This window comes from Saccopteryx leptura, chromosome 7 (assembly GCF_036850995.1).
Source record: "Saccopteryx leptura isolate mSacLep1 chromosome 7, mSacLep1_pri_phased_curated, whole genome shotgun sequence".
NCBI lineage: Eukaryota > Metazoa > Chordata > Mammalia > Chiroptera > Emballonuridae > Saccopteryx > Saccopteryx leptura.
In genome coordinates this window covers 90,216,775-90,233,780 of record NC_089509.1, presented here as the reverse complement: position 1 = coordinate 90,233,780, position 17,006 = coordinate 90,216,775, and the positions used below count along the sequence as shown (strand labels likewise).

Sequence of the window (17,006 nt, the reverse complement as noted above, 5' to 3'; positions counted from 1 at the left end):
AAAGTTTTATGCTGAAATTGTTTGGAAAATTTTCATCACAACAGTTTTTTTACTTGTTTTAAAATATCTGTCTTTATTCTGAAATATTTGTGTATTTTTGCTTTTTATCATTTAGATTTATACTTGTTTTATGTAGGAAGCATACTATTTTGTGTTCCTCTATTCTCACTTAATATTGCATCATAAACCTTCCATTTTGACATGGACATCATAATTATCCTTTTTAATGATTGTGTAAAAAGCCATAATATTACTCTATTGTAATCTGTTAATGCATTCTACTAATGTTGAATATTGGGGGTTTTAATATTTTACTTTTATGTAAATATTACAACATTTAGTAAAAATGTTTAAACATTGCTAGGACACTGTATTGCCATATTGCTGAAAGAACTACTCCAATTTATGATGTAACCAACATTATGCGGAAAATTCATTTACCACAACTCTACTTGCACTATTTGCCTTAATTTTATTTAATATTGCCACAGTTAATTATTTTTCTTGATATCTGTAGGCTTCAATTTATATCTTTCATATTACTAAGAAATAGATTTTCAACTTGAAGTTTCTTGTGAATATACACTCAAGTATTCTGGTTATCAGTTATGGTAGTACAGATTATCCAAACTAATTCCCACACCCAAACAACTAAAATGCTGAGTAAAATATCTGAAAATATTATTTAAAATATTATAAAGCTGACACAAAGAGAAGAAATTACTACATCAAATTTGAAGATCCAGAACCCAGAGAGATAAGCAGAGTTTAGGAGCTGCTTTTACTTTGATAGCAAATGCTGTTGTCCCAGATTCAAGCTTTTGTTTCCACATTTCAACTCCCAGAGTTTGAAAAGTGATTAATCTAGTAGAAGACTCTTTCCTCAATAAGCTGTGATCCTAAAAGGTTACATTCTTGGAGTACAGGTAAACCAGTCTTCATGCAGATTATAATCTGCCTTTGAATCACTTTAAGCGTTCACAAAACTTCAATTCTTATATTTGTTTAAGATTATTTTGGATTATTATCACCCCCTAACCTTTTGCAAACACAAATATAAATTATTTCAGGAAGAAAAGACTTATATTCTAGGCAAATCATATCTACAAATAATTTTTAAATACAGTGACCAGCACACCATAAAAAATAATCAGATACAAATAAAACAAGATAGCAATAGAATTAACAAACTACAGAAACAAACCTAAAATAATCATGTTTTTGAATTATCAGATTCACAAAATATAACAATTGAGTTTACTATGTTGAAGAAAACCAAAAACAAACTTTTAATATCCAGATCATAGAACACTTGAAAACAATCAATTAATTTGAAAAAGAACCAACTAGAACTGGCAAAAACTACACTAACTCAGATTAAAAACTCAATGGAAAGGTTAAGAGAATTAGAACTAAAGAGAGAGTTGATGAACTGGAAAATAGATTAGAAAAATTATTCAGAGTGCAGTCATAATCCACATATTCAAGAATCCCAACAAATCACAAGCAGATGTTTTTAAAATATTTACATTGACTGACCAGGTGATGGTGCAGTGGATAGAGTGTTGGCCTGGGACACTGAGGACCCAGGCTGGAAACCCCAAGGTTGCTGGCTTGAGTTTGGGATCATAGACACAACCCCACGATCTCTGGCTTGAGCTCAAAGATCACTGGCTTGAAGCCCAAGGTCACCAATTTAAGCCCAAGGTTGCTGGCTTGAGCAAGGGGTCACAGGCTTGGCTGGAACCCCCCAGTCAAAACACATAAGAGAAAGCAATTAGTGACAAACTAGGGCACTGCAACAAAGAATTGATGTCTTTCATCTCTCTTCCTTCTGTTTTTCCCTGTCTGTTTATCTTTCTTGTGTGCATGTGCACATGCACTAAAAAAGTAAAAATAAAAAATAAAATATTTACATCTACATATAACATAATGAAAACTCTAAAAGCAGCAGGAATAAGAAAAACACTGATTTCCTTCCAAGGAGGTAATTAGATTATTAGACTTATAGATTAGTCTATTAGATTGACAGGTGATGTTGCAATATCAATAATAAAAGCCATGGTACAGCGGAATCATGTATCTTCGATGTGCTGAAAGAAACTACCAGTCAACCTAGAACATACGGTCTAAAACAGTGATTTTCAAGCAGTGTGCTGCAAGAAATTTTAAAACATGCAATTCAGTCAGAGGCACTGGCCTCTTTTTCCTTAGATTGTCAAATAAAAAAAATTACAACAATCAGTATAACAATAGCTAATTACAACAGTCAGTATAACAATAGCTATCCAGTATGAATGAATCAAAATAATACCTATTTTTTTGTTAGCTCAGCAAAAAAATATATATATTTTGTGTATGCCACAGAATTTTACTAATTCACTTATGTGTGCCATCAGATGAAAATGTTGAAAATCACTGGTATAAGACAATCAAAGTATTTGTGTAACTTGAAACTTGGATAAATGAAGTATGCATGTTGTGATGACTAAAAGAATAGATGGAGACAGAATATATGACCTAAATGAATACCACAAAGTTCAATCTGAAGGGGTTGAGGAGTTGGAATAGTTGAAATCAGGAAGGCCAACACAGGCAATGGAAAGGCTTCTGTGTGCTGACAATGTTTTACTTCTTGACCTGTAGTAATTGTAGTAATGAGGTAGTGCTCTTTATTATTATTCTTTAACAGAACATTTATGATTGTTACCTTTCCTTTATAGATGTTTTGTTCTAGAATTTAAAAGTTTTAAAAGTATAGAGAAAATAATGCTTGTTTTATCTTTTCAATAGAGGGAATAATACAAACAAAGGGGAAAGAACCAATAGCATGAGAATAGACAAAGTCTGTGTTATGAAAATGAAAGGTGTTTGACTTAGGGACTTATTTGAGTAAATTACGTTGTACTACTACATTGTGTTGATGCTTATGTCTCTACTGTCTGTTGTAGAAGGTAAAATCAGGGAGCAGGTTCTCAAGTCCTTTAGAAATTATCGGAGTAAATTACCCATGGACTTGAGAATGGTAACAAGTGAACCACAAAGACTCTTGGAGTAAAAGTTTCTGTGGTCACTATGTGTACAAACAGACATAAAAGTGTTGCTTTCTATTTCTGAAGATGATTTTGTCATCAACTTCTTCCCCTTTTGTATCAACAGAATGACTTATAACCCAACACAAGATGAAATGCAATGGTTGGTGGTACCGGATGGTAGAAGTCCGATGCAGTGGCTCACAAGGAAACCAGAAGCAAATTCTAGCTCTGGCATTAGCAAGCCTCTGTGACTAAAGTACCTTTCTGGACTTCAGTCTCTTCATCTGTGGAATAAGGAAGTGAGACAAAACATCTTAATGTTCTTTCTAACACTTGCTCTTTATGGATCCAGGACCAGAGCATACCCATATGAGACATTTACAAATAACCAAGAGAGTTATTACTTTGTTATTGGATCTTCCAAAGAAGAAATCATTTTCCCATATACCTTTTTCTGTCCCTGCATCTTACTGGACTGTTCCAGGGATTCAAGAAAAATAAAAATGAATGAAACTATCTTATTTTCCATTAAAGTATTTAGGTAGGTATAGAAAGCCTACCTAAGGTTTTCTTGAGTGACAGTGCCAAGGGTGTGTGCCATCAACATCAGAAGAATAAGTGGAAATCCCAAAGTGTCATTGCTACTGGACATTCTTAATTTTTCATTTCATCATAGTTAATCTAAAAACCACCTAGGTTACCCATTTATTATCAAATGTCATAATAAGAAGCCTGACTTCAGTTTCCACATATACAATGCTTAAGCTCTCCATTCAGAAAACTACTTGGCAAATCTAAGTCTTCAAATTGAATAATTTCAACTAAAGGAACCAGGGATGGTATTGAATCAATTGTTTCATAATTACTTTAGCATCTATAGACTAGATATGCTCAAATACCTAATCATAAGTTCTCCTTAATCTTTGGTGATATTTGAAAAACGGTATCAAATTGAGATTATACCCATAACCATGACTAAAGCATTTAATAGATAGACTAAATTTAAGAAAAATCTGTACATTAATTTCATAAAAAGTACAGAAACAGAATCTTTTCTCCACCCTTCCTGGTTGTTCTTAACTCCAAAGCTAATATTCAACTGGGAGTACTGATAGGATAGCACCATTTTTATAAGTAGAGTCTGTTTTAACCAGTTGGGTGTCAAATTTTTTTGGTCAGTTCCTCTGCCATACCATTAGTTAAAAATTGTGAGGGTCCCCTTCACCAATCTGTTTATTCTTGTTCTTTCTTCCCTTTTATCACTCTTAAAATTTCTTCACACATCACCTCTTAATATAAAGCCATTCCCCCAAATATCCTCTCCCAAACTGTCTATGTTCCTCACTCTCTGCAACACAACATCTCTATCTCTACTGCACATAAATTCTTACATACATTGTCCATGTTTCAGACATCCTGTATACACTCCCATACTCTCATACACATTTCCTATCACATAATTCAAACTTTCCCCAGCATCATGCACAGTCATACCTGGTAAACTTAGAAATCATACATTGATCTGATTCTTTCGTGTACAGACAACTGATGGCTTAGACAGTTTAGATTTGTTGTCTATAAGGTCTCACATAACCTCTTGGGTACATGAAAGATTTGGGGTTTGATCTAAGGTTGGGATGCCACTAGCAACAACCAAGGGAAGTGCAATAGAAGCAGGCAACCACATGAAGCTAGACAATAGTCACCTCAGACTGAGTCTTCCTGGACTACTGTTAAAATCTGTCTACAGAAAGAAAGTCTAATTTCCTGTACCTCTGTCTTATGCCCAGGAAAACATATTCACTTTTTCTCCATCTAAAGTATGATTGTCCAAATCAGCATCCTCTCTCTGGGATTACAAAAGTATACTAACTCTCTGATATCACTCTTGCCCATTTACCATCCAATCTCTTCAAAGCAACCAGAATGATTTTTTAACACACACAATCGGCTAGTGCCATTGTCCTGCTTATAAGATATCTAAGGTTTTCCCATTTCACTTACAATAAAATCTAAGTCCCTACCCTGGTTTCCATGACCTGCGTAACATACTCTTTTTCTCTAAAATTATTTATACCAGTCATTCACTACATTGCAGTCACATTGCTCCTCCTCTTCCTCAAACACAAGAAGCTGGTCCCCCAAGCTTTGAAACTGTTGCCTGGAATGTTCTCTCTGATCTTCACATGCTTCTTACTACTGCAGCAACCACTGACCACTCAACCCAAAGTGTACCCCAAGTCACTTTCTAGCGTATTACCTGAGGGAAAGTATTTATCATTGCCTGAAATCATCTGGTTAATTCATTCATTTGCTTGCCTGGTTACCCCACCATAATGTAATCTTTAAAATCAGGGACTTTCTTTATCTTATCATGGATTTATCCCAAAGTATCTATAAGAGTATCTGGTAGGTAATAGATCACCATAAAAATTTCTTGGGTGGATGGATGAAGAATGGATGGATGAATGGACAAATAAATATGTAGATATTCATAAATCTGGAGAGATTAAACATTGAATATAGAATGTAAGAAACAAAGGGCTCTCAATAAACTCAAAAACATTGGTACGCAAAGACACATGCACCCCCACGCTCATCACGGCATTATTCACAATGGCCAAAACAGGGAAGCAAGCGAAGTATCCCTGATAGAGGACTAGATAAAGAAGATGTGGTACATATATACAATGGAATACTACTCAACCATAAGAAATGATGATATATTGTGATGCACAACAACATGGATAGAACTTAAGAAAATCAGGAAAAGCTAAAAACCATATAATTTCTCACATAGGTGGGATATAAAACTGAGACTCATGGATATAGATAAAAATGAAGTAGTTGCCATGGGAAAAGGATTGGTGAGGAAGGGACTGGAGAAAGACAAATATATGGTGACGGAAAATTATTTGACTTTGGGTGATGGGTACACAACATAATCAACAGTTCAAATTCTATAGAAATGTTTACCTGAAACCTATGTAATCTTATTGATCAATGTCACCCTGTTAAATTTAATTTTATAAATGAAATGATCTATTTAAGCTTCATTTTAAATTTACGCTTATCAATCTAAACTGAGGCCAAAAAAGTGAGTAGCTTGCCCAGGATTATAGCTCATCTGTAGGGTGGGACATGATCCCAAGGTTAGCTACACCATGTAGCCTTTCTTCTGGAAACAAGGACATGAAAATATACACTCAAGCATAAAACACACCTTCTCAACTAAGATGTCAGATTTTAATTTAAATTGTCTCTCTGAGCTTCAAAGAAACAGGTTATTTACCTATAAACATTCCCCAGGTTCTTAAAAATTTGTTTACATGGTTAATGATTCTTCTAGTTCTTTTATGTTTATAGAGGGAAGGTTAGGTTTAAATCTCGTTGATTATTTGATCTCCAGATTGCATAATCATTAAATTTTTCCAATGTACAGGGGTCCTGGGACCAATAACTGTTCTAATGCACCTAGATGTTTCATAACCACAGCATGTTAGTAATTTTTTATATAAACATCATACTATATCTTTTAGCATTTACATTATTAAAAACACAAATAATCAATATATTCTCTTGAACCCTGGTGATGAGTCTTAAAATCTGAATATTCTTAGTTTTTGTTTTGATATCATATCTGTTTACTTCTTGTTGATACTCTCAGATTTTAAGTACTCTAGAGTAGCAATTTTGAACCTTTTTTCATCTCATGGTACTAAATTAATTGCTAAAATTCTATATAGCACACCAAAAAATATTTTTGCCAGTCTGACAAAAAACAAAACAAAAACTGGTTTAATTTTGGTTCATTCACACCAGACAGCTACTGTTGTATTAGTTATTACCTTTTTTATTTGACAATCTAAGGGAAAAGAGGTGAGTGCCCTTGAGTAAATAGATAGATAATACATGTTTTAAAATTTCCTATGGCACACCAGTTGAAAATTGCTGCTCTAGAGCACAGTTACTATATCTTTTTAATCATATGAACTGCTATGTCTAAAGGGTACAATCTTCAACATAGAGGTTCAAATCTGTTAACTATGGTTTTTATAATATTACTGTTGATATCAGTAGACTAATGTTTTCAAGAGAAAAATCAGAATCTTTATATATAGGTAATTTCTTTAGGTTTCCAAATTTTTCATCTTCATTTTTTAGGAGCTGTTAAGAAAATCTCTGAAGAAAATTGTATTCACCTGAGAGTTACACTATGGTTCAAAAGTTTATTTGCTCATTTATTATTTTAAGATATAAACTATTTCATTTCTTGAGCCATAAGATGGTCTTACTAGAACCCATACTGTCAGCACTCTTTGTAAGCAGTTGTATTATCCCCAGTTGAAAAACTTTTGACAAAAACATTCAGAAAATACACACAATACAAGCAATGTGAGACAAATCAGCAATCTGACTTTATTCTTCTTAGCTCAGACTTCTAACCACAATCCTCCCAAAGGTGTCAGAGTAATAGAAAGATAAAATCTCCTGAGGTCACAATTATTGATAGTGCTTATTAAAAACATTTTCTGTAATCAGACAATGATAAGCTTTAGATGAGCATTATACATGAATGTGACATAAGAGACAAAGTACTAAAAAATACAATGTTTATTTTAGATATTTGTAACCTTTGCTCTTTTACTAAGAAATTCTAAAAATGTGCTTTCTATCACTTTTTTTTACCTTTCAAAAAAGCATTGTCATTTCTTATGAATCTACTAGCTAAAATTTTATATATATGCACCATTTCTATATTTGCATTATTAAGCAAAGGTATCTGTAATATAAAGAAATGATTAAAATTGGTAGAAAGAGTAGGAAAAATATTTTTATAAATATTTTATTTATTCATTTTTGAGAGGAGAGAGAAAGAGAAGAAAGAACGAACTGGGGAGGAGAGGCAGCATCAACTCCCACATGTGCCTTGACCAGGTAAACCCAGGGTTTCAAACTGGTGACCTCAGCATTCCACGTCAACATTTTATCCACTGTGCCGCCACAGGTCAGGCACAGTCTAAATTCTTAACATTTGCAGAAAAGAAAGACAAAAGTGTGAAAAAGAAAGTGAAGAGAAAAATTTTAAAAACTAAAGGAGTGCACACTCTCTCATACACACAATGTGTGAGTTGTTTATACTCTCCAAGCAACCCTGTAGCAGAGAATTAAAAAATCCTTGGCACCTCAAGTTAAATGAAAGATTCATTTTCCTCTGTTAAAAACCCTTTTTCTTTGAGAAAATGGAAAAATTCAAGAAATGTTATAAAACTTTGTAGCAAATATTTATAAAGTAATTAATCTGTAAACAAGTTAATTCTTTAATTATTTCCACTTTACTATTGCCATTGATTTGAAATTGTCCTACTAGAGATATCACATGAGATTAAACAGACCCAACTCTCTTCCAGGAAGGAGAGGGAATTTTATCAGTATCCATAAATATTCACATTACTTTCTATCCTTCAGCTGCTGTGTAAAGCGCTTTGGGCACACAGAGCAGATGTTCAGTGGGTGAACTTGTTTATAATTAAGGGTCCAGCTCTTATTTCTACCTAAGAGACCCATACCTTTCTCTCAAACCCACCTCTTCCCTTGGCTCCAGGCAATATTTCCAATTTCCTTTCAGCATCTCTATCTGGAAATCCCCTGACACATCAAGAATAACATTTCCAAACTGAATTCAATATTCACTTACAAACCTAAACCTCTTAAGGGAGTCATTAGTTTGACTCGCATCTCAGAGTTTTCCTCATTTCTTCTTTGACACTCCTGATCCAATTGGTCACCAGGTCCAATTTATTCTACATCAAGGGAATCTCTTGAATTCAATTATTTTTCTCCACTCTTACTGCCAATCCAGATCTTTTCATGTCTCCCTTCATCTGTGAAAGCATCTTCTTCTGTCCTTTCCAACAGCAGTCTTTCCCCTCTGAGTCCCTCCAATTTGCTCCCCAAATTGTACTTCTAAAAAAAATTACACTTCCCAGTTTAAAAATATACATTACATTGTTGTTTATGAGGTAAAAAAAAAAATCAAGTTTTTGGCATGACACAAAATTCTTTGAAAATCTTATAGACTATATATTCAAGTCACATTGAATTTTTTGGCCATTCCTTCTACATTCTTAATCTTATTTCCAAAGGCTAGACTTTTTTACCCCTTTATCTGCCTAGAAACCCTCCTTTATTCTTTAAGAATCATTTTGTATTGGTCTTGAGCACCTGCCCCCCAACAAATACTACAATCTCTATTGTCTCAATAGTACTTTGCTTACAGTAATATACTTATAATGTAAATACACTTAGAGCATAATTATTTTGTTTATCTTTCTCATTTGACTATGAGCTTCATAAGAATAAGGATGGCATCATGGTCCCCTAAATAATCCCAGGATCTAGAATATATTAGAAGCTCAATAATATTAAATAAATGAGTACATAGAAGAATATAAAGGTTGAACATGGCTGGTAAATGTCCTGCAAAAGGCTAAGAAAAAGAGCAAAAAAAGGCAGGGTAAGGAATCCTATTTACTGGAGATTGGAGAATACTTGTTTCCCAGTCCAAAGACAAAGACTCATACTGAATGATTCCCAGCCAATTTTCTGGAGCCTAACAGGTCTAGAAATTATATCTATAAATATCTAAGCTTTCAATAAGCAAAGCTAAGGTGAGAATTCAGGTCCTTCTTACATACTTACATTCTGTTTCTACCAAGAAATGAGAACATGCTGCTAGTAATTTAAAAACTATAATATTCCATTTCATCTGAGGGAATTATTAACAGCAATGGCAAGTTAAGAAAACCATTTTGTTCACTAATGGTAAAAAATAAGAGACTCCAGATCTCATAAGACATTAATAAGTACTCCTAGAAATAAGGAGGGGGAAAAAAGAAAAAGATATAATTTATTAAACTAATGGAAGAAAAATATCCTTGAACTAAAAAAAAAAAAAAAAAGAAATGTCAGGTTGCAGATTGAAAAGGCTTACCTAATCCCAAACAACGCTAATAAAAATAATCACAGAAACAGGAAATCCGGTTGCAGTTCCTGAATTCCAATAAAATAGGTAGCTCACAAGATTCTAGAGAGTCTTTAAAACTGCTTACAAAGGGATGAGAATGGGATTAGCATGGACCTCTCCACGACAACCCTACTAGCCAGCAGACAGTGAGTGAATAGTCACAAACTATTAAAAGAATAATGAGAATCAAATCAGCAATTTGGAATATAAGAAAGCAAAAAACACTTAATCAGAACAGCAAAAAGAAAAAAGAATCCAAAAAAATTAAATATAATGTAAGGAGCCTCTGGGACAACTTCAAGCATACCAACATTTGCATCATGGGTGTACTGGAAGGAGAAGAGAGAGAACAAAAAAATTAAAAACCTATTTTAAAAAATAATGACAGAAAACCTTCCTTAACCTGGGGAAGGAAATAGACATACAAGTCCAGGAAGCACAGAGAGTTCCAAACAGGATGAACCCAAAGAGGCCCATACTATGACACATCATAATTAAAATAAAAGAGGTTAAAGCCAAAGAATTTTAAAAGCAGAAAGAGAATAGCAGTTAGTTACCAAACAAAGAATCTTCCATGAGACTGACAACTGATTTCCCAACAGAAACACTTCAGGCCAGAAGGGAGAGGCAAGAAATATTCAAAGTGATGAAAAGCAAGGATTTACAACCAACATTACCTAGCAAAACAATTATTTAGAATTGAAGGACATATAAAGAGCTTCAGAGACAAGAAAAAGCTAAAGGAGTTCATCACCACCAAACCAGTATTGTATAAAATTTAAAAGGGTCTTCTTTAAGAAGAAGAAAAAAGCAGATGCAAAATATGAACAATAAAATGGCAATAAATACATATCTATCCACAACTGAATCTAGAAAATAAAATAAGTAAGTAGAACATAAAGAAACTCATAGATACAGAGAACATTTTGACTGTTGCCAAATGGGCGGGGGGTTAGAGGGGCAGGTAAAGAAGGTGAAGGGATTAAGAAATACAAATTGATTGTTAGAGGATAATCATGGAGATGTAAAGTACAACGTAGGGAATATAGTTAATAATACTCTAATAACCATATGGTGTCAGATGGGTAAGACATTTATTAGGTACAGCTCTCTTAGTAAATTATATACTGTCTAATGACTGTGTTGTACACCTGAAACTAATATAATAATGAATGTCAACTGTAATTGAAAATAAAAAATGATTAAATAATTTAAATGGTAAATAAAAAAAAGATTGCGGTCCAAGAATCCATCCCCATAAAAGGTGTTTAGTCACCCACTAGAGTAAAAGAAAGATATCTTACTCATGCTAGAATTTAGAGTTTGTAACTGAAGAAAATAATGGAAATCTTCAGATCATTGGATCAGAATATAGATCATAAGACAGGAAAACATAGCAAGAGGAATATTGTCACTGTTGACGCAAGTCCTTTTGCCTTTCATCTTTCTCTAAGAATAGTAAGTCACTCTTCTAGTTTAACCATTAAAAGATAACTTCAAGCCGGTAATTTAAAATTTTAATGGTCTGATAAAACATTTTTCTTTATCTTAAAACATAGAATCAAACGAAGCAGTACAAACTCCATGCCATCAACAGTGACATGGGTGACAAACGCCCTCCGCCATCCGTGTACCTGGGCGCTTCTACAATTGTTCTTATTTAAAAAGAAAACAAAAACCTTGTTTGGTGCCAGATTTTCTACCTTTGATTTCTTTCTACTCTTCTCTTGAATTACAACTTAATAAGAAATATTCAATAGACCACTTACCTGTTAGAACTTCAACCTGGAAGCAGAAGAGAAAAAAATACCAAAGGTCTAACTTCATCTTTGCCCAGAATAGATAAAATCCTCTCCTTCAGTGTTGAAAAAAAAAATGACAGCAAAATTCATGTTCCCAGCTGTTTTCTACTTGCTGGAAAGGAAGTGGTTTTGTGGGGGTTGACATAATGTCACACTATCAAGGCAAAGAGGTGTCTTTTAATTGGTGACAAGTGGCTATATGAGAGCCATTATTGCCAATGGGGATGAAGCATAATTCAAGGATTGTTGATGATTTTGAAGACAGAGGAAAACTCTACCCTCATTCTGGTTCATCAAACGGAAAGTAACACTGCCTCTTTTCAGAACCATACTACTTCTCTTTTTGTTTTCTTTGTATTTTCCCAAAGTGAGAAGCCAGGGAGGCAGGGGGCAGGGCACAGTTAGCAGACAGACAGACTCCCGCATGTGCCCGACTGGGTCCACTCGGCATTCCCACCAAGAGGCGATGCTCTGCCCATCTGGGCTGTTGCTCAGCTGCAATCAGAGCCATTCTAGCACCTGAGGTGGAGGCCATGGAGCCATCCTCAGTGTCGGGGCCAACTTTGCTCCAATGGAACCTTGGCTATGGGAAGAGAAGAGAGAGATAGAGAGAAAGGACAGGAGGAAGAGTGGAGAAGCAGATGGGCACTTCTCCTGTGTGCCCTGGCGGGGAATCAAACCCGGGACTTCCACACACTGGGCCAATGCTCGACCACTGAGTCAACTGGCCAGGACCCTCCTACTTTTCTAAATCAGTAGTTATTGCAGATAATAGGATCTAAAAATAATCACATGATAAATAATATATTTTGATATACAGTGTGTCCATGAAGTCATGGTGCACTTTTGACCGGTCACAGGAAAGCAACAAAAGATGATAGAAATGTGAAATCTGCACCAAATAAAAGGAAAACCCTCCCAGTTTCTGTAGGATGATGTGGCAGCATGTGCGCATGCGCAGATGATAACGTAACACCGTGTATACAGCGGAGCAGCCCACGGCCATGCGAGTTGAGATGTGGACGGTACAGAAGAAAGTTCAGTGTGTTCTGTGGCTCGCTAAATTTGAATTCGTGACCAAAGTGCAACGTGAATATCTGCGCGTTTATAACAGAGTGCCACCACATAGGAATAACATTACTCGGTGGGATAAGCAGTTGAAGGAAACCGGCAGTTTGGTGGAGAAACCCCATTCTGGTAGGCCATCAGTCAGTGACGAGTCTGTAGAGGCTATACGGGATAGCTACCTAAGGAGCCCTAAAAAATCTGTGCATGAGCCCACATCGAACTGCACTGAATAGGTATGAAACTGGGAGAGTTTTCCTTTTATTTGGTGCAGATTTCACATTTCTATCATCTTTTGTTGCTTTCCTGTGACCGGTCAAAAGTGCACCATGACTTTATGGGCACACTGTACTGTATTTCTCTTATGCTATTTGAGAAAAGGAAAGTCTTTGAAATAGGACAAGAAATAAAATCATTACAGAAATTTAAGAGAAGTTATCTGAAAGAGGAGCAACATGATAATCTGAGAAATAATATTTACATGGCAGTCATTGTTGATTATAATTCTCCAAATGATGGAGTCAGTTTTAATCCATGTAAGCCCTGCTCTGCATATTTTGGAGAGTCTGAAAAACCAGAGACTCTGCATTTATAGCCTCAGATGAAAGTTGAAAAGTTTACCCCTGATTTCTCTGCCTCTACAGGGAGATAGATAAACAATAACAACAATAATAATAGCAATATAAATAATTATATTTATATGTACAAAATGTTTTATATAAAATAATACATGTTAATGCAAAAAAGTATAAAATTAAATGTAAATAGTATATATTTAATATGTATAAAATATAATATGAATATAGCTAATATTTTTATGTTTTCACATGTGTTTCCATGGATTAGTTGTATATACAGTGTGGGACAAAAGTAGATTTACAGTTGTTCATATGAAAAATAATACAATAACTAATAAACAATAATACAAGAATAAGCTGTTTTGCATACTCACAACTGTAAATCCACTTTTGCTACACCCTGTGTATTTATATTATGTTTTATACATGTATTACTCTATTTAACCTTCTTAACTATCCTAGGAGATGGGAACTACTAGTCATTCATTTTACAGATAAGTAAAACTGAGGCACAAGAGTATAAAGTACTTGTCTCAAGCTCTGTAAGTGGCAAGGCTGGGACTTGGCGAGTCTGGCTGTAGAGGCCTCACTCCTAACCAAGCAGGTGAAACCATTAGTGCCACGAGTTCTGAGAATACCATCCAGAGGTCTGAACAGTTTCCAGAAGGCTGAATCCAGGCTTGTTTTCTGAGGAGTGACAGAGAAGGAGCAACTCTCAGCCTGCAGTGGTGACATCCAAGTGAAGTTGAAGCAGTTGGATAGGGCAACCAAGGTGTCAGTCCAAAACGTGCAGATTCTAAAGTAGAATCCAGGTGTTGGGCTATGGAATAGAACAAGTAAGGATGCAAAGGGAAAGTAGGAGGCTGATTCTGCAATGATTTCCTTAAGATGCTAAGGTTTACCCAGGCACAATTTTTTAGGGCTCATGGGCCTCAGTAGTAGATATGAGAAAGCTATTTGCGATGCTGAGTCAGCCCCAGCTGTAAAGATTGATCCTCCAGGATCTCTTGGAACCTGCTACACTGATTCTTTCCTTTCCCTTCCACTCTCTCCCCTGGACAGCACCAAGAGGAAGTGCTTCCAGATACATTGTCACTGCCTTGGAGTCCTTTTCCAGCAAAGATACAAGCAGTGGAAAATAATTGACTTTTTTTAACCTTTTTGTGGCCTAGCTCTGGAATGAAATATTGTATGGAGAGTTTCTACTTAATTTGATGAAAGCTGCCACAGATTCTAGAGCTCAGGTGCAATGATGCAGAGGGAAATAGGGTAGGCCTCTAATCATGAACATTTATTGAGCACATACTATGTGCCAGACACTCTGCTTCATGTGAATTATCTCATTCAGTTCTCACAGCTACTCTCTGAGGTATACCCCATTATTATTCCCGTTTTACAGATGAAGAAACTGATAGCTACAGAGACTAAGTAATTTGCCCAGGATCACACAGCCATTAATTGATTGAGCCAGGTCAGACCCAGACAAGGAAACTGGATTCCACGCTCTTAATTACCACACCACACTCTCACATCAGTCTGTATTTATTTAGACAAAAATTACTAGTAACATAATTTTTTGGCCTCATATTTTAGTTGAAGAAGGGTACTTTTAGATCCTAGATGAAGTTTCAAAGCACTTAAATAAAAAAGAGATTTCCTAATAAAATTTAAGTGTGGTGTTTCTATCTCAAGAGGAGAAAAGTGCACAACAATAAATACAATTACTTATGATTTAAAATATTTAGAACACTTTTCATGTGCCTACAAAATAAACTGAGCAAAAATTTCCACTCACCGCACAGGAAGCAATCATGTTTGCTTTTATGTTATTTTTTTTTTTCATTCCATGACTTAAGAAGGTTTTGATTTGTGTGTGCAGATGCCTGGGGCAAAGGCGGGGAATGGAAAGTCTGTTACATTAAAAGTGAAATGTTTATTATTACTTGTCTTCTGGGCACCAGAGTTCATTGATGTTGAGTTCTTGCTTTTCTGAAGTTCCACAGGTAAATACCTTTCTTACACTCTGCTTGAAACTTACTGAAAGCTACATTTGATGTTTAGGGGCCCACACACCAAGGCCTCTGAGTCCAAACAATGAGGTTAAAAAGTACCCCCAAAGTATCTATGTGCCCCTGAACTCGGCTTGCCAATTTGATAGACAAACCTGGAAAGAGAAGGGTTCTTCTTTATCAAAATTGTCTCTCCTCATTCATTCCCTTTATTGTTGCGTGGCAACACCATCCAGTCGCTTAGCCAGGAATCTGTGTGTCAGCCCTCTCTGCTCTGCATTAACTCAATAATAAGCCCTTTTCTTCTTCCTGCTGTCTGCCACATTTTCTTCCCCTTCTCTTGCCAGGGTCACTGCCTACAGTATCTCTCTCCTGGTCTTTCTGTCCCCACTCTTGCTCCATTTCAATCTGCCTCCACACCACAACCAGAGTAAATAATCTTTGCAAAATGTAAATCTAATTCATCTGGCCTCCACTGTTTCACTTCTTGTCAATCAAAGATAAGGCCCAAACCCCTTTACGTTAGACCTCCAATTCAGCTCCATCTCTTGACACATTTGTTTCTTCTTCCTCCTGCACTGGAAACATCAGCCATATGGAATGATGCTGCCTCCTCCAAATTCCCCAAGCTAATGCTTCCTCCAACTGTCAGGAGTCCTCTCCCATCTCATTGCCTCTCCTTACCACTCTTAGTCTCTTTTCTTCTGCAGAAATCCTACCATTCTTCAGATCTCTGCTTACATGTGTATCAATTCATCACACACACACAAAAAGCCTTTCCTGTTCCATTCACACATGACCAACCACTTCCATAACTAGTGTCCATTAGGTAGTTTTTCTGCATCTTCTTAAAGCCCTTATGCAGCCGCCATTCTGTAATAGAATTCATCCTGCTACTGTAATGGCCTGTTTGCACTCTTACAGCCCCCCCACTGCATTGTGAACATCATCAGAACAAGGACTGAAGATGCCTTCTTTGCAGCAATACCTGCAATAGCCAACACAGTGCCTGCTCCCTAACTATGTCTTCAATGAATGAGTGTTTGAAGAATCATTGACTTTCAAAGGAACTATATTATCTCAGGAACAACTAACACTGCTCCTTCAATCATAATGCATAATGTGAGGAGAGAAAATTATCAAGATGTTTTAGTATTTCACATTGAAATTAATTCAATAACTATAATAATTATCCTCATTTATCTCTTATTTGATCACTTTCCATCCTAATCATCAAATCAAAAGAACATTCTGTTTCAACAGCCAAATCATATTTTCTCATTTAAAAGTTATTAATTAATTTATTAAGCCTAGAAAACTAATTGCACGTTTCCATGAATGGTAAATAAATCACAGTATAAGATATGACTCTAAAGTAATATGATTGATTATTTTTAACATAAATATCCCAACTTGGTCATGTTGGCAGCAAAGCTTTCATTCTGATGATGATGCCATTGTTCAGCATCATAAAGCACCTCACTGGACCC

At 35.5% G+C, this 17,006-nt stretch overlaps 1 protein-coding gene across 2 annotated transcripts in view; it reads right to left on the bottom strand.

The window, feature by feature from the left end:
• ICOS (inducible T cell costimulator) overlaps positions 1–17,006 on the bottom strand; it is a 74,153-nt gene that overhangs the window by 8,731 nt on the left and 48,416 nt on the right. Inside the window, exon 1 of one of the 2 annotated variants that reach the window (XM_066345375.1) lies at positions 11,832–11,912. The exons of the other annotated variant lie outside the window; for it this stretch is intronic. Within the exon in view, the coding sequence (XP_066201472.1) occupies positions 11,832–11,889 (58 nt within the window). The 5' untranslated portion in view covers positions 11,890–11,912. Of the gene's footprint in view, positions 1–11,831; positions 11,913–17,006 lie in introns of those variants that run through there. 2 annotated transcript variants of the gene reach the window in all.